The 27,746-nt window shown below is 46.7% G+C and overlaps 1 protein-coding gene across 1 annotated transcript; it reads right to left on the bottom strand.

The window, feature by feature from the left end:
• Positions 1-11: 11 nt before the first annotated feature.
• On the bottom strand, positions 12-27,715 carry LOC137542086 (Golgi apparatus membrane protein TVP23 homolog B-like). Its single transcript, XM_068263742.1, has 7 exons — positions 27,614-27,715; positions 25,485-25,567; positions 17,285-17,429; positions 13,923-14,012; positions 10,112-10,240; positions 5,057-5,185; positions 12-467 (listed from the first exon to the last, which is right to left on the bottom strand). Exons 1-7 carry the CDS (start codon positions 27,623-27,625, stop codon positions 435-437), a joined length of 621 nt encoding a protein of 206 aa, XP_068119843.1. The 5' UTR covers positions 27,626-27,715; the 3' UTR covers positions 12-434.
• Between the last annotated feature and the right edge of the window lie 31 nt (positions 27,716-27,746).

The following is a 27,746-nucleotide window of genomic DNA, read 5'->3' as shown; positions in this document are numbered from 1 at the left end:
CACAACAAACCTCTGGAAACAACATTTTATTTTATTTTTTTTTCTGGCAAATAAGTCATTTTACTTAGAAGTCTTCTATAAATAGATATTTACATTTGTCACCCACAAACCAAATCACTGGAAAAAAGAAAAATCTGCGTGTTTGTGACGGGGGAATGTCTGTATGACGAGACGTGGAGAGAACCGCCCTCCTCCTCCGTACAGCGATAGTGCTCCGCCCCATTGTAATAGTTCAGGAAACCGATCTTCTGTTCGCCAAGCAGCGATTGCGTGCAAGTCTCTGTCACAGCCAACGTTACAGAGATTAAAAAAACCCCAAAATCTTCAGATACTTCCATGGAAGGATCAAACTGGTAAAAATAAAAAAAGACGCACCACAGTCCCCATCTATTCAGCAGTTAAAAATAGATTCATTTAGCGCGTTTCAGAGAAGGTTATGACTCTGGCTGAGCGTCCCTCGAAAACGTCTGAAAAGCACAAGAAACAAAAGGGTTTTGGATAATGAGATTATGTTTTATTGGAGAACGGTGGTGACATATCCAGAGACCGCAGGACAACGGACAGGAGCTGTACAGAAAAGCGCTCAGGCATTGCAGCATTGTACCGAGTGTGCGCCCAGAACTGCCTCTATTGGCCAAGTAAGTTTACAATGGTGATGAACCTGACTTGGCAACTGTTCAGCCATCATAGAAAATATAGCTTAGTCAATACAGCAATGTTTACCAGCACATGATAATCAACATACACTGCTCTGATGAGTACTGCTCTATTTTTTCACCAGGTATGAGTGTATGAGCTGGGTGGCTAAAGGACCACTATTGAATTAAAAGGACATTTCATCCAGAGTAAAATATGCTATAAATTATTTTTGTCCTATGTTGCTGTCACTTACAGTAGGTAGTAGAAATCTGACAGAACTGACAGGTTTTGGACTAGCTCTAACTCATCTTATCATGGGGGATTCTCAGAGTTTTAATTCAAAATCACTTAGTGAATCGGCAATTGCTCAGTCCAACTGCCAGAATAGCATGCAAACAGGTAGGTTGGCAGCCTACATCTTTGTATAGATACTTTCCAGGGAGTGCATTTTTAAAGAATAAATAAAATACTGAGAGTCCCCCATGAAGAGATGAACCAGTCAAAAACATGTCAGTTTCATCAGAGTAAGTAATTTATGGCTCATTTTGTTCTGGAAGAAACCTACTCCTTATATGTATGCATTTACATGCATTTTAAATTGTACAACTGTTTGCAACAGTGGTCCTTTAACTCGCCCTTGTCGCGGCCTATAGCTGATGGGCTTCACGTTGCATTTTGTCTCTCCAATACTTCCTGCTTACACCGGGAAGGAGGAAGTGCTGGAGTGATGTGGAACGCCATGGAGCGTGATGTGGAATGTACCGACTATAGGCGGCGACAAGGGTGAGAATGTGGATCCTGAACTGCGGAGCTCATACCGGATATTCAGCATTACGGGAAGTGCTGGAGGGAGGTCTGCAGATCGCTGAGTCATCAATTGTGCCCGCCCACTCCTCACTCACCAAGCTGCTCTTATTGGTGAACAGACACCATCCCAAGTCACATGATGCTGGGGGCAGGAGTACTGGGCACCAGTCAGCCAATGAGAGCAGCGTAGCAAGGCTGAAAGAGGCGGGGCACAATGTAGGACTACAGCATCACTCCATAAACGGTTAGAAACACGTTTACTTTTGACATAACAAAGAAATGATATTTGTATAATAACCGGCCACATGTGCCACTCAGCAGAGCTGTAATAGACTTCATAATACACTTCCTAAATATTAATGATCACATTTGAAGCATCTCTACAGCGCTGCCCTCTTCTGCAGGGCTGTACTTTACATTTGCTAGTGAATATCTCCTTGCTCTAGAACAAGGGGTGTCAAACTCAAATACAAATACAAAGTGGGCCAAAATTGTATACTGAGACCTAGCTGCGGGCCAAACTCAATGTCTACTAGCCTTCATACAGTTCCCTGGTGTCTAGTGGCCCCCATCCTCCCCGTACAGTTCCATGGTGTCTAGAGCCCCCCTCCCCTGTACAGTTTCCTGCTTCCCTATATAGTTCCCTGGTGTCTAGAGGCCCCCCCCCCCCACTTCCCGTACAGTTCCCTAGTGTTTAGTGCTTCCTCCCTACCTCCCCCATATGGTTTCCTTGGTGTTCTAGTGCTTCACCTCCAACATAGCTTCTCTGGTGGTCTAGAGTGGGCCAAACAAAATGCAAAGTGGGGAATCCACTGGAGGGCCAAATTTAATGGCTCGGAGGGCCAGATTTGTTCCAAGGGCCGCAGTTTGACATGCATGCTGTAGAGGTCTTGTGGTCATGGGAAGAGGCCCCGCCTCTTTGCTCTAGAGGTCTTGTTATCATGGGAAGAAGCCCCGCCTTTAAGCACTCACTCTGCAGCTGAAATGTGCCTGGAATATGCACTCACTAGTGAACACTCCTGTATGAACGCTATTCACAATCAGGGGAGAAAAAAGGGCAGTGGTTTGGGGCATATATGCTGCAAGGTGGTGGCAGCCTGCACGTCCGTGGCACTGGCCCCTTAAAGTGAATCCAAGGTGAGAACACGGAGGCTGCTATATTTATTTTCTTTTAAACAATACCAGTTGCCTGAGAGTCCTGCTGATCTATTTGCCTGCAGTAGTGTCTGAATCACAACGGAAACAAGCATGCAGCTAATCCAGTCACTTTCCCGTCAGAGCACCTGATCTGCTGCATGCTTGTTCAGGGGCTATGGCTGAAAGTATTAGAGGCAGAGGATTCGCAGTATAGCCAGGCAACTGGTATTGCTTAAAAGGAAATAAATATGGCAGCCTCTATATCACTTACTCCAGGGGTCCTAAAATCAAACTGTCAGGGTTTACAATAGTGGCTCAATGGACAAATATATGTGTAACAACCATGACTAAAGGATATGATGATAACGTGAATCAGCTCTCCACTGCCAGTGTCAGATAATAACAGGAGGAAAGCAGCTCTCTCAGTGGTGGGATTTGAGGGGTGTCAGTATCAGAAAAAGGAGAGAAGAAAGCACCTCTTTGGAACAATACCTTTACGTCAGTGTGCAAATTGCAAAAGAAATGCATGTGCAAGATTGCAAAAATTTGCAAGCCTATCTCACATGCCCAGTGACCTCATTATCACCCAGCTCACGGAGCTTGCCTGGACCCCAGACCCGAGACGTACCCTTGTAGATGTCCCCCGCTGGCCACGGTCGATGTCCGAGAAGTGGAACATTGAGCATGTGAGATATGCTTGCAAATTTATGCGATCTTGTACGTCAATTTCTTTTGCAATCTGCAAAATGAATGAAAAGTATTGCACCATAGAGGCGTTCTCTCCTCTCTCCTTTTTACAACAGTGTCTGACGGACTCTGCTGCTTATAGAGGAGTCTATAAAATAAAATGAAACCTGCGCTCTCCTCCAGAGACTGCGCACCACCAATAAACGTATACTTCAATATGACAAACTGTCAGGGGAGGTCTATGAAGTACTTCAGATGCCTCCTTCACCACAGTTTTTAGTTCTTTCGGCCATCGGGTGATAATGGAAGAAGCAGGATCACAGAACCTCACTCCCGTTATCATCCCGACACAAGAAATGCAGCCATATTTGTTTTTTTAGCAGGAAAATAGCTGCACATAACAGACGGCCAAAACGTATGACAAGAGCTTTAACTTAAAAAGGGTAACTGTCGGGCATAAAATCAAAAATCAATTATTTTTAACTGGTAAACAAGTAATAAGGATGCTAACCAGGCAATCCAAAAGTTAAAATCTCTATTACTTTTGTTTATAAATGATCATTCCCCAGTTTACCTGACTCTTATTTGGTACGTTGCCGCACAAAGGAAGCTGCAGGGCATGCTGGGTTGTCTTTTTTTTTTTTTGCTTCTTTATTTCCCCTCAGACTAAACTAATGTACAGAAGCAAAAAAGGACAACCCAGCATGCCCTGCAACTTCCTTTTTGCGGCAATGTACCAAATAAGAGTCAGGTAAACTGGAGAATGATCATTTATAAACAAGAAAAGTAATAGTGATTTTAACTTTTGGATTGCCTGATTAGCATCATTATTACTGGTTTACCAGATAAAAATAATAGATTTTTTATTTTATGCCCGACAGTTACACTTTAAAGGAGTACTGTAAGGGGGGAGGGGGGGGGGGATGAGTTGAACTTACCCAGGGCTTCTAACGGTCCCCCACAGCCACTCACCGATGCTCCAGTCCCTGCCGCTGGCAACTTCCGGAATTTGTGACTAATGTTGCAAAACCACTGCGTCGTGTCCTCGCCCCTGCTGACATCACCGGGAGTCTGTTGTGCAGGCGCAGTAATGTCTGGCCTGCGCAGTACGCACCTGGTGACGTCAGCAGGAGCGAGGACGCAGCCACACAGGCTTAGTGGTTTGCGACATTAAATTCTGGAAGTGAACCGGAGGCGGGGCCGAAGCATCGGTGAGTGGCTGCGCGGGCACAGGACGTCTGCGGGGGACCTTTAGAAGCCCCAGGTAAGTTCAGCTCTTCCCCCCCCCCCCCCTTACAGTAGTCCTTTTAACACCTATACGTAGAACATGGCACTTTTATACTTTTTGGTAACAGCCCAACTTCAAGAGCCTCTTATGCCAGGCTGTGTCTTAATGATGCAGGATTGGGGGTCTCAGGGTTAATTTCACGCTCACTCGTTATTCATTCATACAGGCGATTACTCCGCCCCCCCGCAGGAAAATCGGCATGTGCGCTGCTGTGGCCAGCCCAGCCTAAGTGGTAGCTGCTGAGTTGATGGCGGGGTACGGCGACGCATGCACAAGAGTTCCGGCACACTTCGGCAAACATGGCCGCCACCACATCGGTGAGGAGGAGAGGGGGCGGAGCATGACCTGTATCACAGCTGATCAGGTGAGTATTTCACCCTGCGACCCCCACAATCCTGCATCCAGACAGCTTGACAGGCTCTCTTCATACTGGAGGTCCTCTCATGTACAGCTGCACAGGAAACCAATGAACACCGCAGGCCGTGGCTGATCACTCACCTTTTTGAGGAACTGGCTGCCCAGGTAGTTGGTGGCAATGCTGGTTAGGTTTTTTCGTGTGCCCACTTTACACTTAATGTAACCATAGAGATTTGCACCTTGGAGTGACACGCCCATAATGACGACAGCCTGCAATAGCAAGAAGTGAATATTTACTGCACGCTGAAACTGGAAAGCCTATAGCGTTTACCTGGCCTGCCAGAAGATCAACTCAGTTTAGGTACAGGGGTTTTTTTTGGTTTTTTTTTTATTGTGCATTTTAAAGTGAACCAGAGAGGAAGCCCCCTTATGTATTTTACAATATATATCAGTGGGAACTTGACAGTAAACACAAACCCTGCTCTCTGTTTAATTCTTCACTGCTCAGCCTGCTTGTTATCAGTCCTGATAAAAACCCCAACTGAGCATTCAGTCTGGCTTTGCTCAGGAATCATTATAGCTGAGTCATTATAGCAGAGCCAGAAGGGGGCAGGCTTGGGCTTGAAAAGACATCAGAGAGTGCTCAGTCGGGGATTTTATCAGGGCTGATGAGAAGCAGGCTGAGCAGTGAAGGAGGAAGCAGAGAGCAGGGAAGGTGTTTTCTCTAATGTCCCCACTGATATATATGGTAAAATACATGAGGGTGCTTCCTCTCTGGTTCACTTTAACGTCCCTTTTCAAAAACTACAAAAAAAAAAGAAAAAGAAAAAAAGACCTATACCTGCCTGTTCATTCCTTCTCTTTGACTTTGATGAACAGAGGCGCCAGCAGAATAAAAACAATAATTAAAAGTTTTAAAATATGCTGGGGAGGCAGTGGTGGACTTACCTCCGAAAGTAGACTAGACTACTTGTCTGACAAACACTTTATTAGTACCCCAATAGATGCAACGCGTTTCGCAGGACCAAGCCCGCTTCATCAGGCAATAAAACAGGGGACAAAACAGTAGCTCTCAGGTAGCACATATAGCGCCTCTGGGAGTTTATTTATGTCAGACAAGTAGTCTAGTCTGCTTTCGGAGGTACGTCCACCACTGCCTCCCCAGCATATTTTAAAACTTTTAATTATTGTTTTTATTCTGCTGGCGCCTCTGTTCATCAAAGTCATTATAGTGTCCACCCTTGGTAGAAGGGGGACCCACCCCTACATTTCTTCTATTTACGGAGAGCGACTTCTTAACCCTGAGTGAGGACAGGTCTAATCTCCTCACCTGCATTCACAGTGGTTGCCTCAGCGGTAACCCTTGTTTGTGAGTATAACCTTCTCACATTACATTATCCACTATTGTCCTGAGCATACTACACCATATTGGGCTCTCGGTGTCTTTTTCTTATTCCTTCTCTTTATTCCACTTCCCCTTTAAATCACATGGGAACACGGAGTGGGGAGAAGAGATTACTTCATCAGCGTAAGACACGCCTCCTTGCTATCAGATCTGTTGGTGTTTAGTAAGGAGGCGTGGCTTCAGAATGAAGGCGGGGAGGTGAACAGGTAGGAGTGGTTGCTGATGATGATCTATGAACCAGTGCAGCACACATTTTTCTCGCTGCAGAGGCTTCCGACGTACATGAGCCCTCCGCTGCTGGCCAGAATCCTCATCACGGCCGCTCCCCTGTAGGTATGAGCACAGCCACACTGCGCAGGCACCAGTAGGGTTCATACCTGCACAGCATCATGGAGCCGCTCCTACACGGAGGAAAGAGCTGTGGATGAGCAGCTCCATGCTACTGCACAAGGGCAGGCCATAGGTTGCTCCTCCGCAGTGCGGTCACACTCGTACACCAAGGGGGAGTGCAGGCACAACCACAATATGCAACAATGTTAAATACTATCAGAGGGTCACAGCGGAAGAATGAAATAGGGCGGAGGTGGACCGAGGAAGCCTCTGAGAGAGACTTCCCCCTACTGAGGTAAGTATTTAACTTTTTTTCAAACTACAGGTACTCCTTAACCATTTCCGCCGCCCGGACGTGAAGCTCACGTCCGGGCGGCAGCTCTGCAGCGCTCCCGTGCTTGGGCGCGCTCCCGCCCGCGATCGCGCCCCCGCATCCCCGCTGTGCCGCCCGGTAGCCCTGGGATCAGTGAAAGGGAACATGGTTCCTGATCACCGATCCCTTTCCCCCGCAGAAAAACCGAAGCGCTCACCTGTGAGGCTTCAGTTCTTCTGCCCGGAGAGAGTTTCGCATCGCCCTTGTTACAATAAAAAAAAAAAAAAAAAAAAAAAAAAAAAGACATAAATAGTTACCAAAGGGTCTGAACTTTTTAAATATGCATTTGAAGGGGGTATACTACAAACATTTTTTAAATTATAAGCTTGTAAATAGCGATGAACGCAAAACGGAAACAATGCACCTTTATTTCCAAATAAAATATTGTCGCCATACATTGTAATAGGGACAAAATTTAAATGGTATAATAACCGAGACATACGAGCAAATAAAATACATAGGTTTTAATTATGGTAGCGTGTATTATTTTAAAGCTATAAAGGCCGAAAACTGAGAAATAATGAATTTTTTCCAATTTTTTCTTATTAATCCTGTTAAAATGCATTTACGGTAAAGTGGCTCTTAGCAAAATTTACCACCCACAGAAAGCCTAATTAGTGTCGGAAAAAACAAGATATAGATCAATAAATTGTGATAAGTAGTGATAAAGTTATTAGCGAATGAATGGGAGGTGAAAATTGCTCCGATGCATAAGGTGAAAAATCCCCGCGGGCTGAAATGGTTAAAGAGACAAGTACAGCTCTGATACTTACCCGGGGCTTCCTCCCGCCCCATAAACACGTCCAAGTCCCACGCTGTCCTCCCGCGGTCTGCCGTTCAGCCGCAGTGATCTCAGTTACCAGCCTAAGTTGATGCCAGTCAGGGTCTACTGCACATGCGGTGGGAGGTCTGTGCATGTGCAGTACACCCTGACTGGCCTCAACTTAGGCTGGTAACTGAGATCACTGCGGCTGAACGGCAGACCGCGGGAGGACGGCGTGGGACTTGGACGTGTTTATGGGGCAGGAGGAAGCCCCAGGTAAGTATCAGAGCTGTTTATTTCGTCTCTGAGTCTCTTTAGGGGAGTGAAAGAGCGAAGGGTCTAATTTTGTTTTCCCTTCGGAGCCCTATCAATTACTAAGCCGTGCTACACTGAGCCCTCCAGACTGCTCAATTATTCCCTAATCTCTGAGTGCACGAATTAAGCTTCTGTGCGCATGCTACACTGTTAGCAAGCAGCTCCTGCTATATTACGGACAGCAGAGAAGCCTGAATGAACTAGACCTTACATTAGTATGCAAGATAGCCGCTTTTCAGCACTTGCTGAATGAATGGGGTGGGGAAATTGTGATTTCCACACAAATTACATTCATTTAACCACTTGCCGACCAGGGGATTTTACACTGATCGGTGCTGCGTGGGCTCTCCAGCCCGCAGCACCGATCAGGAGTGCAGCAGGGCGATCAGACTACCCCCCTTTTTTCCCCCACTAGGGGGATGTCCTGCTGGGGGGGTCTGATCGCCGCCGGCTGCAGTTGCTTAGCGGGGGGGGGGGCTCTTCAAAGCCCCCCTCCGCAGCGCTTTCCGCCCTCTCGCCAGCTCCCTCCCTCTCCCTTCCTCTGTGTGCTGCGCAGGACGGATTTCCGTCCTGCGCATTGAAGGATAGGCTTCAGCCTATCATATGCCGGCGATCCCCGGCCAATCAGAGGCCGGGGATCACCGATCTGCCTTACGGCGCTGCTGCGCAGCAGCGCCGTATGATGTAAACAGCGGGGATTTCTTCCCCGCCTGTTTACATTTTGCCGGCGAGCCGCCATCGGCGGCCGTTTCCATGGTAACCCGCAGACGACCAGTTTACGCCAATCGGCGTTAGCTGATCGTCAAGAGGTTAAAGCAAAGATGGGCAAGTCAGCTATGCAGTGAGGAGGACAGGTTTTCCAGTGTAAGTTATACAGTAGAATCCCTTTGTTGTAAACTCCAAAGGACCAGGAAAAGTAGTTTCCTTTATTAGACGTTTGCTATATCAGAATTGGTCATACATTGTATATTTCTACAGACACAGTTGCTGGGACTTGACTGGAGCTTACTCTATCCGAGCTTAATCTATCCGAGCTTACTCTATCCGAGCTTACTCTATCCGAGCTTACTCTATCCGAGCTTACTATAACAAAATTTTACTGCAGACGGAATTTCATTCTAAGAAATGTTAGTATTGACAGTAGACAACGTTGCTATATGATTAAATAATGTACTTGCTATATATAGACTGCCTTTACATAGGACATGAGAGTAAACAAAAACACTCATATCCAATCTGTACCTTAGAGCGGTTCAGTCTAGGACCAATGTTGGGGCAATGGGGGTGGTGGGAGAGATAAGGCAGCCATTAATCTACGGATGTGTTTTGGGGATGGATGGGATTGGTAACTACATTTGATTGGCTGGATTCCAAAGTGCATACAATTTGTATTACATGTGCATGCAAGCTGGGAATCTTAGCATCTTCATCACTAGTGTTTTCAGTAGCCTTTTCTGTGAAAGCAAACCTGAGGCGGAAATAAACTTATGAGATAATGAATTGTATATGTAGTACAGCTAAGAAATAGAACATGAATAGTAAAGAAATTATTCTAAAATAGTTTCCAGTACAGGAAGAGTTATAAACTTCAGTTCCCTATGCAAAAGAGCTTCTCTGAGCTCTTCTACTTGGGCCCAATACAGTCCTGTTTTCTGAAGCAATTCTACATCAAAGAAACAGTGACGGAGAGCTTGAGATAAGCTTTAACAGCAGGAAAGTTCAAAGAAGGGTTAGTTTAAAATACAGAGTGTAGTTTGTATACTGCAACTATGACATACTGGTGCAAAGTAATAAATAAAAAAAAAAAAAAAAAAAAAAAAAAAGCTATATAACAACAAAATGAAAAAATAAAATAGCAGACTTTTAATGTTCACTTCGCTGTTTTTTCGCTCCAGGTTTGCTTTAATACATTATACCCAGAGGTAAATAGACTATAGATGTATTCTATACATTGGCTGTTCCTCCCACACTTAGCAGAGGCTGCAGACAGGACAGGTTCTCTTTACTCACCAACCACTTGATTTTCAGGGAGAAGAGCGCGGTGAAGGCAAAGATGACCCATATGATAGGACAGGTGATGAGGCCCAGCCAGAATATACGCGACTCTGCGTCAGACGTGACGTTCTTCCCCGAGCCCGCCTACGGAAACAGGAAATGGTTACCAATACCACCAATATCACTGGGCACTCATTACTACTCTGGTTACACTATAAACTGCATTAAACAAAACAGAATTCTTATACCCTTTCCAATCCTATCAGGTTATGACAGACATGGGCCTTTTCCTCTACAGGTCCAATATCAGACTAAGTCCAATATACAAAGTGGCTGCCGCTAGATGGCGCTATCGTTGATAAAATCCAGCAGAGCTTCATCCGATTCAGAGTGTCGGACTTAAAGGACCTCTGTCGCGAAAATTTTAAAAAATTTAAAATACATGTAAACATATCCAAATAAGTACGTTTCTTCCAGAGTAAAATGAGCCATAAAGATGGGACACAGAGGCATTTCTCTAGGAAAACCTAGAGAAATGCATCCTGTATGTATTTAGAGAGTTTAGCCTTATTACCCCCCCGCCCCTCATCTGTGACTAATCACTAGTGTATATAGTCGCGTATAAGCCTAATTGTTCAGCATACATAATGTGCTGAAAAGTTACCCCCTGGGCTTATATGTGAGTCAGTGGAGCACAACGGATCTTGGAGCAGGTTTTGTTACTGGCAGGGGAGTATAAAGATCGTGCGCTAGTGATCCTGCTCTTGCCAGCTGGCTCCCTGCTGTGTCCGTGTCCCCATCCCCTGCAACATGGTGTGCAGAGTGCGCTGCTCAAGACTACCTGTGTCCCCTGGCTTGTGGAGCGGAGCGTGCAAGTAGCGTGTCAGCGGTGCAATGATCGGGGATTCTTCCTGTGTGGCAATCGCTGTGTCTCAGATCTGTGATGTCATCTAGTGGTGTCTTGAGACAGAGCTGTATCATCCTGGGGCACATTTGGCTATTGGGAGGGGGGCTGACTTGTACTGGGGGCACATCAAGCTACTGTGAAGGGGGCTATAGTGGGGAAGGGGATTATACATGAGTCAATCACTTTTTCCTGGTTTCTGGAGGGAAAGTGGGTACCTTGGCTTATGCATGGGTCGGCTTATATGCGAGTATATACGGTAATTTGATCCCTCAGCTGAGTCAGCTGCCTGCCATGGCTGCTTCCATGAAAGCAGGAAGTAGACACTGCAGATTTATTGCAGGATTTGTATCAGCTGTAACAAATGTTTTCCTGTGACGGTTATTATGCAGTTGCTTATCTTTTAGAGAAGAAAGAAAGTTCTGAGCTCAGGTCTGCTTTAAGTAAAAAAAAAAAAAAAACCTCCTAAGGGAGGTACGTTAATGGTGTGGGCTGTTGGGGGAGGGCCCGGCAGATGTAATCACATTAATGGACTATATTTCCCAGCATGCACTGTGGCAACCAGGGCCACACAATATCACAGCATGCACTACAAACTGCGGTACCTGGAACACACATGATGGAGATACGTAAACACATGGGGGGTTAGGGAGCACTCCAACTCCAGGCACCTAAAAATTGCTCCGACTCCACAGGCCTGACTTGTACACGTGGCCAACTGCACGATATCAGGCCAACAGGCGTGCGAGCTGATCTGCCGGATGGATCAGGCAAACCGCCTGTTTTGAGTCGCTCGGCTAGTCATTTTCCACGCTTACACGCGCCTGATTGTACTCCAACAGACAATTCAGATGACAAATAGGGCTACTTTCTTGGATGTGTGTACGAGCCTTAAAGAGAGACTGAAGCGAACAAAAATTGCAGCTATTTTTACCTTCTAGTTCGCTTCAGTCCTCTCATTAGATGTAAACCGCCAAATCCCCGCCGCAAAACGAGGGCTTTAGACCCCCCCAAATCCGGCAATCCGGGCAGCGCTTCCTCAAGAGGCAGAGCTTTCGGCTGCAGCTCTGCCTCTACTGACATCAATCGCCACGGATCTCCGCCTCTCCCCGCCCCTCTCACTCTTCCTTCACAGAGAAGGGCGGGGAGAGGCGGAGATCCATGCGGCGATTGCCGTCAGGAGAGGCAGAGTTGCAGCTGAAAGCTCTGCCTCTCAGGGCAGCACAATCCACGGCCAAGTTGGTCAATGTTTGCCCCGGTAATTGCCCGGTCTAAAGCCCTCGTTTTGCGGCGGGGATGCAGCGGTTTATATCTAATGAGACTACTGAAGCGAACTAGCAGGTAAAAATAGCAATTTTTGTTCGCTTCAGAGTTTCTAAGTAATTAGTGAACAAACAAAGGAGAGAAAGTTATGTACTTCCCCCCTGGATACAGCAGGAAGTTGTCTGCCTTGTTTACACCGTGTAGTGCACAAGCTGAAAATTCTAGCAATACAAGTTTATCAATTAGTGGTTTTATACAGTATAATGCTTTAGGAAAGAGATTCAATTTGAGAATAATCCCACTGTAAATGCTGCTTATGGTGGCATTAGTAATTTATCATGTAGAATCAAGAACTATTGTAATCCGCGAGGACAGGCTTCTCTCGCTCATTGTCCCCCTGTAAGACAGGCAGCTGAGCATCGTGTCTGCGCAACAATCATTCCTACATAATTCTCAGAAACAATCATGAATGATCTTCACGGGTGACAATTATTGGAGGTATACACATAGGCTCTTGTTACTGGTCTTACATTCACTATACTGTAGTCTGATGCTGGGAGGTTTTTCAGCAGATAGTTGGCTCAATAGATCATTTCCGACAGGTCAGATCTGATAATTTTTCTGAATGATTTTTTCATAGAGGTAAACGGAAATTGATCAGAAAAATGGTCGGAAAAATGGTTCGGAAAATCGATTGGCCAGTTAACCATTTCAGCCTGTGGGGATTTTTCACCTTATGCATCGGAGCAATTTTCACACCCCATTCATTTGCTAATAACTTTATCACTACTTATCACAATTTATTGATCTAGATCTTGTTTTTTCCGCCACTAATTAGGCTTTCTGTGGGTGGTACATTTTGCTAAGAGCCACTTTACCGTAAATGCATTTTAACAGGATTAATAAGAAAAAAAAATGGAAAAAATTCATTATTTCTCAGTTTTCGGCCATTATAGCTGTAAAATAATCCACGCTACCATAATTAAAACCTATGTATTTTATTTGCCCGTATGTCTCAGTTATACCATTTAAATGTTGTCCCTATCACAATATATGGTGCCAATATTTTATTTGGAAATAAAGGTGCATGGTTTCCGTTTTGTGTCCATCACTATTTACAAGCTTATAATTTTTTTAAAAAAATGTCCGTAGTATACCCCCTTCAAATGCATATTTAAAAAGTTCAGACCCTTAGGTAACCATTTATTTATTTTTATTTTTTTAATTGTAATTTTTTTTTTTCCATTAAAATTTTTATTTGGTTAATATTTTGGTGTGGGACATAAACAGGTCATTTTTAATATTGTTATCTGTGTAAATTGTAATGTAAAAAATGTGTAGCTGTAGTTTTAGTATTTGGCCACAATATGGTTACCTTCATTTTTGGTTTCCCTCCTTGTACTTCTCGCTAAGCGGAAGTACAAGGGGGATGCGGAAATCTGTCCGGGCAGAAGAACTGAAGCCTCAGGCGTGAGTGCTTCGGTTTTTCTGCGGGGGAAAGGGATCGGTGATCAGGAACCATGTTCCCTTTCACTGATCCCAGGGCTACCGGGGGACACAATCGCGGGCATTTCCAAGCGCGGGAGCGCTGCAGAGCGGAAATGGTTAATCTGCCAAGAAAAAAAAACATTGTGTATTCCCAGCATAACACGACCTTACCTTCCTGGACTCGTACACCCAATGGCTCTTCCCATCATCGTCCACCTGATTCCACCATCGCAGACCGACCAGCAGCCTCCCCGTGATGTTCTGCAAGCACAGAGAAACAGATTTATCTCCAGCAGACAGAGTTACCTCCAAGCACAGAACTAAGCTGACATACTGCAGAATATGGTCATTACCAACGCTGTCATTTACTCCCTCACACTGACACACGCAAGAACGCACGCTCCTTCTACGCAACAACTACGGATGCTGATTCCGATCAGAATTCAGAAAAAAAACGCAATTCCACAGAAATCTGATTTACCGCAACTCGATAATTTTATCCCAATCACAGAACTCAGAAGCGTTAGTCCAATCCGAGAACGCAGAATTTTTCTGCAAAAATTGGATCACTGCAGTAATTTTTAAGAGGAGCTGTCAGCCATACTATCTCAGAAAAGAAAACCCCCACACATATAAGTAGATAAATACTTGCTCTACTTACATAACATTTTAGTGATTTTTCTACAGTAAAAAAAGAAAATCCTTCTTAGCGTTTCCCATTTTAATTGTGGCTATTTTGAAGCCAATCCTGATGTCATTTCCTCCCTTACTCACCTCTACCTGATTGTGTATGCATTGCCCGCCCTCCACTATAGAAAGTGCATTGTCTCAGCATGAGAAATACTGGCCAATCAGAGAGGAATAGAGGTGTGGGAGGGGGAAACAGGAGGGAAAGAGGCTTCAGCCAATCAGGCTGCATTAGTTAAGTCTGAAAGGAAATAGAGAAGCAAAAAAGGACAACCCAGCATGCCCTGCAACTTCCTTTTTGTGTACCAAATAAGAGTCAGGTAAACTGGGGAATGATCATTTATCAACAAGAAAAGTAATAGTGATTGTAACTTTTGGATTGCCCGGTTAGCATCCCTATTACTTGTTTACCAGATGCAAATAAAGGATTTTTTATTTTATGCCCGACAGTTACACTTTAAACCAATCACAAGACTGATTTTCCATTTTCCTGGTTTTTTTTTTTTGGGGGGGGGGGGGGGGGGTTGCATTCTCTGATACAAAACATGGCTAATAAAATACTCAAAAAAAAAATAAAAAAAAAAAATCAGAAAGCAAATTTTGTGCAGAATCGGAAGTGAGCATTTCTGACCATCCCTCGTAATGAGCACCTCTGGCTTAGTTCCATTTAAAAAAAAAAAAAAAAATTCTTATCAAAGTGACTAAAGCGGCACACACATGCTAGATGAAACTCGTCCCGCAGATGCCTCCTCGCCTTGGGGAGGGGGGGGGGGGGGGGTAGAGAGTTTAACATTTTAGCCTTAAAGATTCCCTTTTTTGGGAGAATGGACCAACAATAATCAACCATTTGCAAAGAGCTTTTCTCCTATAGTTTTGATTTAAACACCTCCAGGGTTGGAGCTGTCTTGATTGGGTGTGGTAAAGCATTCCACAGAGTAGGGGCAGCATGACAGAAGGCTCTAGCTCCAAAGGTCTTTAGTTGAGCTCTGGAGCTGGTGAAGTTATTAGATCCTCGATCCCCTGATGATGCTAGATTGGGAAACTGGTCGGGAAGGAGACAGGCGGCACCTGCAAACGGTCCTATGCTGTTGACCAACACACGCGTGCAACTCTTGTCAGGGTTCCCATGTCTTGGGCCCTGTATGTAAGTTCTATATTTTAAATGCCTAGTCTTTTGTCAGCTTTTTAATAAACAGTTTACACTTAGAGTTGCTGTTTGTTTTATACGCCATCATCTTGGTCACCATCGGGACTGCTGGATAAGTGGATCTTTGGTGGACTGTTCCCGATTTGTTCTGCCATGAAATGCGAGATATACAACCTTATAATGTGGGTTGTTTGCAGCTGGTAAGCCTCTTGTTATTTGGGCGATGGTGACCACCAGAAGCCTTTAGAATTTGAGTATCATCGTGATGAAGTTTTAGAAAGTATATGATACATCAATACATCTCTGGAGTCTGCGCTGATTTTATTTTATATTGTATTTAATTTACAGACTTTGGACATTAGAACCTTTTGATCTGAGGATGTCGGAGGTATGAGGTAGTTGCAACCAATCCTTCAGGTATCCGGGGCCTAGGTTGTGTAGGAATTTGAATGTTATCACCAACCTGCTTAACCTTCCTGGCGGTAAGCCCGAGCTGAGCTCGGGCTATGCCGCCGGAAGGCACCGCTCAGGCCCCGCTGGGCCGATTTGCATAATTTTTTTTTTGCTGCACGCAGCTAGCACTTTGCTAGCTGCGTGCAGTGCCCGATCGCCGCCGCTACCCGCCGATCCGTCGCGCCGCAGCCGCCCCCAGACCCCGTGCGCTGCCTGGCCAATCAGTGCCAGGCAGCTCTATGGGGTGGATCGGAATCCCCTTTGACGTCACGACGTCGGTGACGTCATCCCGCCCCGTCGCCATGGCGACGGGGGAAGCCCTCCAGGAGATCCCGTTCTTCGAACGGGATCTCCTGATCTCCGATCGCCGGAGGCGATCGGAGGGGCTGGGGGGATGCCGCTGAGCAGCGGCTATCATGTAGCGAGACTTTGTCTCGCTACATGAAAAAACAAAAAAAACAAAAATTTTAAAAAAAGATTTGCTGCCCCCTGGCGGATTTTTAGCAAACCGCCAGGAGGGTTAAAGGCCAAAATGGGGTGGTGTTTCCCCACAAGTGATCATCTTGGTTGCGCTTTAAAGAGAACCAGAGATGAAGCACCCTCTTGTATTTTACCTTATAAAGCAGTGGGAACATGACAGTAAACACCTAATCTGCTCTTTGTTTCATTGTTCTCTGTTTAATCTGACTGTTATCACCTCTGATAAGAATCCCCGACTGAGCACTCAGTCTAGCTGAGCTACGGAAAGATTATAGCTGAGTCTGTATTCTCTGGTGTCTTTTCAAGCCCAAGCCTGCCCCCTTGTGGCTCTGCTATAATGACTCAGCTATAATTATTCCCTGCAAAGCCAGACTGAATGCTCAGTACGGGATTCTTATCACAGCTGATAACAGACACTTTTAGCAGTGAGGATGAAACAGAGAGCATGGTAAGTGTTTTCTCTAATGTTCCCACTGATATATATGGTAAAATACACAAGGGTGCTTCCTCTCTGGTTCCCTTTAAGCAACCTGAAGGCGAGTATCCAATTGCTGTGTGTGGTGTACGATTTGTACGTTTTAATACTACACTAAATCGGGCTTCTGGCGTTCCTGTGTTTCCTTCTTTATCTCCTCTGAGGTTAAAGCCTGACCGATCTTCTACACTGGATGCCCCCTCTAAGCATAAGATTTGGCTGGGGTTCCGGGTAAAACTCCAGAAGCACATGCAGCCCTAAATAACCATCATTGGGGGGGGCGGGGCTTACCTTTACCGCCCAGAAGTCACATGACAGGAGGAGGATGATGGTGACCATGCAGGCGATGAAGCTGCCGGAGATCAGGTCACACAGGAGGTAGACCAGTATGGCGCTCACTCGGAAAAACAGGTGGAAGAACGATGCCAGGGGGTGCCTGGAAAACACAAGGAGTTTATCACAATCTGAGCACATATCATATATGCTCAAATATAAGCCTACCCCCAACATTTACATAAAAAAACCTAAAAAAATAAAGTGATCGACTCGAGTATAAGCCGAGGTCAGAGGTTGCATTGGTGGCACAAGATGAACCGATCCCATAAAGCAGCATCAGCAGGTAGGTCCTCTTGTAGCCTGAAAGGGTTGCAATCTATCCTCCATTGCTTAACACTAGAACACCTTCTAAACACACACAACTTTTGTGCAGAGTAACCACCACAGCCAAATAATTATTACAAATAAGCAGACATCATAATGGAGGATTTTGTAAGGTTAAAGGAGAACTGTAGTGAGAGGTATACGGAGGCTGCCATATTTATTTACTTTTAATCAATATCAGTTGCCTGGCAGCCCTGCTGGTCTATTTCTCTGCAGTAATGTCTGAATAACACCAGAAACAAGCATGCAGCTAGTCTTGTCAGACCGGACTTGAAATCTGATCTGCTGCATACTTGTTCAGGGGCTATGGCTAATAGTATTAGAGGCAGAGGATCAGCAGGGCTGCCAGGCAACTGGTATTGCTTAAAAGGAAATAAACATGGCAGCCTCCATATACCTCTCTCTTCAGTTCCCCTTTCAAAAGATCCTGTAGTAATGGCTGTGGACTGCTTTGCAGAGTGTTAGCTGTGTGCCGTGGATTTATATACAAAGGGATAGCTTTGTGATGTGTTCATGTCCCCCACCAGAGCAGTGCAGCCTATTTACTGATCCACTCCACGGATCTGCATACAAAGCCACTGTCCCCTGCTGTATGCCGTGTACCCTGTCCGTCACCCCACCCCCACCAGAGCTGTGCACGTGGCATATTTACCATAGGCAATACACGTGGCCGACATCCGCCGAGTGTCCCCGCCAGCATATGGAGAGCAGTGCGTTCCTTTACCTCTCCATTCCACGCCGCCAGGAATCTTTAATTGGTCAGTCGGATTCTCATCTCAGTGACGCCACTAGATGGCATCATAACAATTGAGATTCTGACTGAGGACATTCTGCCAGAAGGGGGTATCTGCTCCCATAGGCCTTTTTAAAGGGGAACTTCAGCCTAAACAAACATACTGTCATTAAGTTACTTAGTTATGTTAATTAGAAAAGATAGGTAATATAATTTTTTACCCACCCTGTTTTAAAAGAACAGGCAAATGTTTGTGATTCATGGGGGCAGCCATCTTTTTGGTTGAAAGGAGGTGACAAGGAGCAGGAGACACAGTTACAACTGTCCTGTGTCCTGATAACCCCTCCCAGCTGCACACGCTGGGCTTCAATTGTCAAATTTAAAAAAAAAAAAAAAAAAAAAAAAAAAATTGCACCAAAACAGCAGAACGAGAGCAACAACATCAGAAATCCCATCATGCTTTGCACAGCATCGGGAAAAATGCCCGGGCAGTTTTCTTCTGTGCAGCTAAAAATGAGGCTTGGGTAAGAGAAACAAAGTTCTGATGCTGTGATACTGTTAAAGAAACACCAGGCCTTTTCAGTGCTGCTGAGTCGATTTTTAGTCCGGAGGTTCACTTTAAAGAGACACTAAAGTGAGAATAAATCTCGCTTCAGAGCTTATATTCAGCAGGGGCATGTGGTGCCCCTGCTAAAACGCCGCTATCCCGCGGCTAAACGGGGGTCCCTTACCTCCCAAATCCCCCCCTGCAAAATCCGCGACCAACTTGGTCGTAGATTTTGCTGCTGTTGAGACAGAGCTAACGGCTGCAGCCCTGCCTCTCAGCGCGTCTATCAGCGGCGCATCGCCGCCTCTCCCCCGCCCCTCTCAGCGAAGGAAGACTGAGAGGAGCGGGGGAGAGGCAGAGATACGCGCTGACAGACGCGCATGGAGGCTGGGCTGCGGCCATTAGCCCTGCCTCACCAGGAAGAGATCCCCGGGACTCCACGAGGGGATTTGGGAGGTAAGGGCCCCCCGTTTAGCCGCAGGATAGCGGCATTTTAGCAGGAGCACACGTGCCCCTGCTGAATATAAGCTCTGAAGCGAGATTTATTCTCGCTTCAGAGTCTCTTTAAGGAGTACCTAAATTATAAATTCCAATAATGAGTTGCCAAGATATATAAAATCACACATGATAAAGTGTGATTTTCTCACTCCCAGGGTCCGTATTCCACATATGGTCTTGAAATCCCCGCCCCTAGTGTGAAATTGGGCCCTGGCATATTTGTTTCTCTCCAAACCATAGGTGCAAAGGATGCTGGGGGATTGATGTCATAACTCCACCCCTCATGTCCATGTGATCTTATCTAGGCAGACACAGACAGACATCTGAAATAAGAATTATAGCAGACAGACATGATAACACAGGCTGCAGCAGTTTTCCTGTCTAGTTTATTTCCTACACACTGTAAAAAGAGAAGTAATTTGATCAAGGCAGGCAGAGAGAAGGGAGGGAGGGGCAGACAGCAGGGGAGTTATCCAGGCAGAAGAGGAGGGCACAATGCTTTCAGCTTCAGGAGGAATAAGAAATTACTACTTACAGATACAGTGGTGTGAAAAACTATTTGCCCCCTTCCTGATTTCTTATTCTTTTGCATGTTTGTCACACTTAAATGTTTCTGCTCATCAAAAACCGTTAACGATTAGTCAAAGATAACATAATTGAACATAAAATGCAGTTTTAAATGACGGTTTTTATTATTTAGTGAGAAAAAAAAACTCCAAATCTACATGGCCCTGTGTGAAAAAGTGATTGCCCCCCTTGTTAAAAAATAACATAACTGTGGTTTATCACACCTGAGTTCAATTTCTGTAGTAACCCCCAGGCGTGATTACTGCCACACCTGTTTCAATCAAGAAATCACTTAAATAGGGGTTATCTGACACAGAGAAGTAGACCAAAAGCACCTCAAAAGCTAGACATCATGCCAAGATCCAAAGAAATTCAGGAACAAATGAGAAAACAAAAGTAATTGAGATCTATCAGTCTGGTTAAGGTTATAAAGCCATTTCTAAAGCTTTGGGACTCCAGCGAACCACAGTGAGAGCCATTATCCACAAATGGCAAAAACATGGAACAGTGATGAACCTTCCCAGGAGTGGCCGGCCGACCAAAATTACCCCCAGAGCACAGAGAAAATTCATCCGAGAGGCCACAAAAGGCCCCAGGACAACATATAAAGAACTGCAGGCCTCACTTGCCTCAATTAAGGTCAGTGTTCACGACTCCACCATAAGAAAGAGACTGGGCAAAAACGGCCTGCATGGCAGATATCCAAGGCGCAAACCACATTTAAGCAAAAAGAACAGTGTTATACTGCGGGAGGGTTTTTTTAAATTAAAAAAAAACTATTTCATGCAGCCAACTGAAAGTTGGCTGCATGAAAGCCCATTAGAGGGCGCTCCGGAGGCGTTCTTCTGATCGCCTCCGGCGGCCAAAAGTAACACGGAAGGCCGCAATGAGCGGCCTTCCGTGTTTTGCTTACTTCGTCGCCATGGCGACGAGCGGAGTGACGTCATGGACGTCAGCCGCCTCCGATCCAGCCCTTAGCGCTGGCCGGAACTATTTGTTCTGGCTGCGCAGGGCTCAGGCGGCTGGGGGGACCCTCTTTCGCCGCCGCAGAGCGGCGGCGATCAGGCAGCACACGCGGCTGGCAAAGTGCCGGCTGCGTGTGCTGCACTTTATTTCATTAAAATCGGCCCAGCAGGGCCTGAGCGGCACCCTCTGGCGGTAATGGACGAGCTGAGCTCGTCCATACCGCTAAGGTGGTTAAGGCTCGTCTCAATTTTGCTAAAAAACATCTCAATGATTGCCAAGACTTGTGGGAAAATACCTTGTGGTCCGACGAGACAAAAGTTGAACTTTTTGGAAGGTGCGTGTCCCGTTACATCTGGAGTAGAAGTAACACAGCATTTCAGCAAAAGAACATCATACCAACAGTAAAATATGGTGGTGGTAGTGTGATGGTCTGGGGTTGTTTTGCTGCTTCAGGACCTGGAAGGCTTGCTGTGATAGATGGAACCATGAATTCTACTGTCTACCAAAAAATCCTGAAGGAGAATGTCCGGCCATCTGTTTGTCAACTCAAGCTGAAGCGATCTTGGGTGCTGCAGCAGGACAATGACCCAAAACACACCAGCAAATCCACCTCTGAATGGCTGAAGAAAAACAAAATGAAGACTTTGGAGTGGCCTAGTCAAAGTCCTGACCTGATTCCTATTGAGATGTCGTGGCATGACCTTAAAAAGGCGGTTCATGCTAGAAAACCCTCAAATAAAGCTGAATTACAACAATTCTGCAAAGATGAGTGGGCCCAAATTCCTCCAGAGAACTGTAAAAGACTTGTTGCAAGTTATCGCAAACGCTTGATTGCAGTTATTGCTGCTAAGGGTGGCCCAACCAGTTATTAGGTTCAGGGGGCAATTTCTTTTTCACACAGGGCCATGTAGGTTTTGAGGTTTTTTTCTCACTAAATAATAAAAACCATCATTTAAAACTGCATTTTGTGTTCAATTATGTTATCTTTGACTAATAGTTACCGGTTTTTGATGAGCAGAAACATTTAAGTGTGACAAACATGCAAAAGAATAAGAAATAAAGAAGGGGGCAAATAGTTTTTCACACCACTGTATAAATGGGAGTCTGTTCTATCCAATCTGATGTACCAGATGTAAACGTTATATATTCATCTAACTGTACACAGTGCCTGGGCTACATATATGTATTGCCATTCAGAGCCTTTTTTGGCTGGAGGTGGGCTTTAAGTGTAGTTGGGATTTTTGTGGCATTAGATCATTGGTTATGGTTATGTTGATATAAGAATGGTTTAGTTGTGGATATAGATTCTGGTCTACTCGTTTCCTTCACCATGTCCAAAAGTTGCTTTTGCTGTTCTTCTCGGATTGTTGTGCATGTTCCATGTCAAAGTACGTTCTTCTCAAGGAGACAAGAGCCCATATGCAATCCACTTTTTTCCCAAATTTTCCTCCTAAGAGAGAATTGTTCATCTTTTGTTTAATCCAATAGCAGCTTCCAAGGCATTATCTCGTTTGAGATTAGTGCTCTGCTTATGACCTCAGTCCACAGAACTTGTTATGCTGTAAGTTCTTGGAATGCTTTGATCTCACTACACTAGCAGAAAATACAGAAACTGAAAGCAGAAGTCCTGTTATTGTCTCACACTGCCCCCTAGTGACAAGTGGCCATAAATACACATTACAGCAGTACTGATTAGAAGCAGGAAAATGTAACAAATAAAAAAAAAGTGCTAAAAAAAAAAAAAAAAACCTGGCCTTCTAATAATTTGGCTGTTCAAGGGTTAAAATAACTTTCCAGCATTCTGAAACTGAGAAAGCAGCAACAGTAGAAGGAAAAGTCTTGTCAAAATGATTGTGAGTATTTTCATGCGCGCTGGTAGGTGTGAATATATTACCTAGGTGAAAAAGTGAATTGAATAAGCGACAAAACGCATCACCTTATTAAAGAAACACTGACGCCAGTTTAAAACTGCTTTTTACCTTTTATTTATGTGAGACATGTTTGCCCCAGCTAAACCGCTGCTATCCCGCGGCAGAACGAGGGGTCTTTACCCCCCAAATCCCCCCCTGCTAAATCCACGACTGTCTTGATCATGGATTTTGCTGCTCATGGAGGCAGAGCTTTGACTGCAGCTCTGCCTCCATGTGCGTCAATCCGCGGGTATCTCTGCCTCTCCCCGACCCTCTCAGTGCAGTAAGACTGAGAGGGGCGGGGGAGAGGCGGAGATACGCGCTGATAGATGCGTGTGGAGGCAGAGCTGCAGCTGAAAGCTCTGCCTCTACAGGAAGCGCTCCCCACAGCGTGCCCCGGGGGATTTGAGGGGTTAAGACCCCTCGTTCTGCCGCAGGATAGCGGCGTTTTAGCAGGGGCAAACATGCCTCACATAAATAAAAGTTAAGCCGTTTTTTAAACTGGCTTCAGTGTCTCTTTAAGCATTGTGAAGGCTGTGCGATCACATGCTGTTTGCACAGATGAACGCTGACCCTCCAGGCCTTGCGGTGAACCGCTCCTGCTCACATACTGCTAAGTGGAGCTGTGGTGGTTCTTGCCACAGTAAACATTATTTATATTGTCCAGTGGTGCGGGGCAGCAAAAATCCAGTATACTTTTGTCACCGTGACAGATGTTTAGGGCAATTTGCTATGAAAATGGGAGCGTTTTTAAAGGTGGTAAAATTTTTGACTGTATGTTCAAATTATTCAGATCGTACGATACGAAAACACAGCGGTTTTCGTGCCCTCATTATTGATAGTTTCCTTAAAGGACAACTGTAGTGAGAGGTATATGGAGGCTGCCAGATTTATTTGCTTTTAAGCAATACCAGTTGCCTGGCTGTCCTACTGATCCTCTGCCTCTAATACTCTCAGCCATAACCCCTGAACAAGCATGCAGCAGATTGTGTTTCTGACATTATTGTCAGATCTGACAAGATTAGCTGCATGCTTGTTTCTGGTGTGATTCACACACTACTGCAGCCAAATAGATCAGCAGGGCTGCCAGGCAACCAGTACTTCTTAAAAGGAAAAAAAAAATGGCAGCCTCCATATACCTCACACTACAGTTGTCATTTAAAGTAAACCTGAAATGAGAACACTGGCTTCAGGTTTGATAGTGACCTGAGTAGAGGGAAGTTTCTGGATGGTGTTGCGCCTTCCCATATCTCAGCGTGGCCCGGCATTCCTCTGCTTTCAGCTGGTAAAGACCGAGTAGGTAAAAAAAGCTTTTCGGAACTACCTGTGTCCTTGAGTAGTTTCAAGGACGGGTGTACCGCCACTCATACGCAAGTCCGGACCACTCATGCACAGTAGCAATGAACTACTTAAGGACCAAAATGATTGAAATCTACGCCCTGTTTTGGTGGGCTCCAGGCTGGCAGGGTGCAGATTTCAATCACCGCCCGCATCCGCCGTTTCCGTCGCTCAAACCTGACGTCTTTCGCTGCAGCTCACTGGCTCTGCCTGTCTCTATGACGGCAGAGTCATGTGAGTCGGTCAGGAGCCGATTGGCTCCTGGCCCTGTCTTTCAACGTAAGCCGCTCCCATTGGCTTACATTGATAGACACAGTCAGGAGCCAATGAAAGCTGCTCCTGACCGGCTCACATGACTCTGCCCTCATAGACATGGCAGAGTGGATGTTAAAGGATCCCGTCGCACGACGATTGCGACCGGTATGCGCTGGGATTCCGTCGTTATTGTACCAGCGGTCTCTGGTCCTTAAGGGGGCAGAGACTGCTGGTACTTAAGTGGTTAAAGTGACCCTGGGATCAAACGTTAGCCGGTATTTATACTTACCTGGGGCTTCCTCCTGCCCTGTGAGGACCGTGGAGTTCCTCGCCATCCTCCTCGGCCCCTCCATTCTGCCGCTATCTGGCACGGTAATCGGGCCGACCAAGCTCTTCAACACGTGAGACTTGGCCGTGCATGCGCTCCTCCCATTGCACTTCCGCTGCTGGAAGCATTCTGTGCAGGCGCAGAAAGCTCCCAGGCGCGGGAACGCGACAGTTGCACACGCACAGCTGAACACACACTGAAGGGGCATGCTTAGCTGGATTACCGGGCCAGATAGCGGCAGAACAGAGGGGCCAAGGAGGACGGCGAGGGACTGCGTGGATCTCATGGGGCAGGAGGAAGACAAGTATAAATACAGGCTAACCTTTGATCTCAGGCACACTAAGTTGTCCTTGGAAGTATGATTAGTTCTGAAGAGCTGTCTGGTTGAACCAATTTACCCGCCCGACAGGGGAGGAATGCCGGGGCCACTTAGAAGAACAGGAAGGCACTATACCACCCAGAGCCTCTTCTTAGGCGAGTATCACATCTGGAGTGGAGTTCTCAGGTTTGCTTTATATTATCGTATCTGGTATAGATGCAATCACAAGTTCTTTATTACTCCGGGTCAATAAAATACAAGGTTTTCTTTCGATCTGAATGAGCTTCTTGAAAATACAACAGCTCACTACAAATCTCACTGTTATTAAGCACGTTACACATCACTTTCCCAAACACAACTTCCCACTTACTTTATTTTAGTCTTTTTGGGTCTTCTGGAGGTTTCCTCATCTGCATCAAACAGGGAGACGTCCTCCGTCTCATCGTTGCTGTCCTGGAGGAGAGGAGGAGACTGGATGAGTACCCTGCATGCTGTGACCACTGCTGGGCGAGTGGGAGGCGATTGGCTGCAGATTGGAGCTAAATTTACATGGACCTTCTAGAATGTTGTCTCGGTCAGTTGCCCTGCCCATACTTACACATGGTGGCATAGCTGTACCCATTCACTATAGATGGTGCGTGCTGAACCACCCCTCAGCAGCTGCAGATGTACTAGGACATCATACCAGTCCCCACACTGAAGTCCCTGCGGAGAGAGAGGGGCTGTACAGCCATTCTCTACCACTGCCGGGCATCGGAAGAAAGGATGGTGGGTGTTTAGTGGCCATTATACACCTGTAAATTAACAGCATGACTGTGTGTGAACTCAGCGTGAAGAGGGATGGGGGGCACTACAAGTCCCAGCATGATCTGTCACTGGGGGGAGCACTACAAGTCCCAGCATGCTCTGTCACTGGGGGAGGGGAGCACTACAAATCCCGGCATGCTCTGTCACTGGGGGAGCACTACAAGTCCCAGCATGCTCTGTCACTGGGGGAAGCACTACAAGTCCCAGCATGATCTGTCACTGGGGGGGAGCACTACAAGTCCCAGCATGCTCTGTCACTGGGGGAGGGGAGCACTACAAGTCCCGGCATGCTCTGTCACTGGGGAGGGGAGCACTACAAGTCCCAGCATGCTCTGTCACTGGGGGAGGGGAGCACTACAGTCCCAGCATGCTCTGTCACTGGGGGAGGGAGCACTACAAGTCCCAGCATTCTCTGTCACTGGGGGAGGGGAGCACTACAAGTCCCAGCATGCTCTGTCACTGGGGGGGGGGGAAAGCACTACAAGTCCCAGCATGCTCTGTCACTGGGGGGGGAAGCACTACAAGTCCCAGCATGCTCTGTCACGGGGGGGGGGGGGGGAGTACTACAAGTCCCAGCATGCTCTGTCACTGGGGGGGAGCACTACAAGTCCCAGCATGATCTGTCACTGGGGGGAGCACTACAAGTCCCAGCATGCTCTGTCACTGGGGGAGGGGAGCACTACAAATCCCGGCATGCTCTGTCACTGGGGGAGCACTACAAGTCCCAGCATGCTCTGTCACTGGGGGGAAGCACTACAAGTCCCCAGCATGATCTGTCACTGGGGGAAGCACTACAAGTCCCAGCATGATCTGTCACTGGGGGGAGCACTACAAGTCCCAGCAGGCTCTGTCACTGGGGGAGGGGAGCACTACAAGTCCCAGCATGCTCTGTCACTGGGGGAGGGGAGCACTACAAGTCCCGGCATGCTCTGTCACTGGGGGGGGAGCACTACAAGTCCCAGCATGCTCTGTCACTGGGGGGAGCACTACAAGTCCCAGCATGCTCTGTCACTGGGGGGGGGAAGCACTACAAGTCCCAGCATGCTCTGTCACGGGGGGGGGGGGGAGTACTACAAGTCTCAGCATGCTCTGTCACTGGGGGAGCACTACAAGTCCCAGCATGCTCTGTCACTGGGGGGAGCACTACAAGTCCCAGCATGCTCTGTCACTGGGGGGGGGGGAGCACTACAAGTCCCAGCATGCTCTGTCACTGGGGGGGGGGGGGGGAAGCACTACAAGTCCCAGCATGCTCTGTCACTGGGGGGGGGGGGGGGGAAGCACTACAAGTCCCAGCATGCTCTGTCACTGGGGGGGGGAAGCACTACAAGTCCCAGCATGCTCTGTCACTGGAGGGGGGAGCACTACAAGTCCCAGCATGCTCTGTCACTGGGGGGAGCACTACAAGTCTCAGCATGCCTGTCACTGGTGGGGAGCACTACAAGTCCCAGCATGCTCTGTCACTGGGGGGAAGCACTACAAGTCCCAGCATGCTCTGTCACTGGGGGGGGGAGCACTACAAGTCCCAGCATGCTCTGTCACTGGGGGGGGGGGAGCACTACAAGTCCCAGCATGCTCTGTCACTGGGGGGGGGAGCACTACAAGTCCCAGCATGCTCTGTCACTGGGGGGGAGCACTACAAGTCCCAGCTGACCCCGTGCACTGCAGCCCCCTCAGCAAGGAACTCACACTTACCTGCCGCATCATAACAGCGACAGCTCACAGCCGGACTCACTTCCGGGACACGAGTCACTTCCGGCATCACCACACCGAACCCGGAGGAGGAGCTACGAGGCTTCCTCATTCCCTCAGTGGTGACCCCGCCCTT

Source organism: Hyperolius riggenbachi, chromosome 12 (assembly GCF_040937935.1).
Source record: "Hyperolius riggenbachi isolate aHypRig1 chromosome 12, aHypRig1.pri, whole genome shotgun sequence".
NCBI lineage: Eukaryota > Metazoa > Chordata > Amphibia > Anura > Hyperoliidae > Hyperolius > Hyperolius riggenbachi.
The sequence above is the reverse complement of the archived record's forward strand: the minus strand, read 5'-3'. Positions and strand labels throughout refer to the sequence as shown.

Coding starts and splice junctions, on each gene's coding strand:
- LOC137542086 (XM_068263742.1), bottom strand. Junction 10,241..13,922: donor GGGTGTACGAGTCCAGGAAG/GTAAGGTCGTGT, acceptor CTGTTTCCGTAG/GCGGGCTCGGGGAAGAACGT. Junction 5,186..10,111: donor CCCTGAAAATCAAGTGGTTG/GTGAGTAAAGAG, acceptor TTGCTATTGCAG/GCTGTCGTCATTATGGGCGT.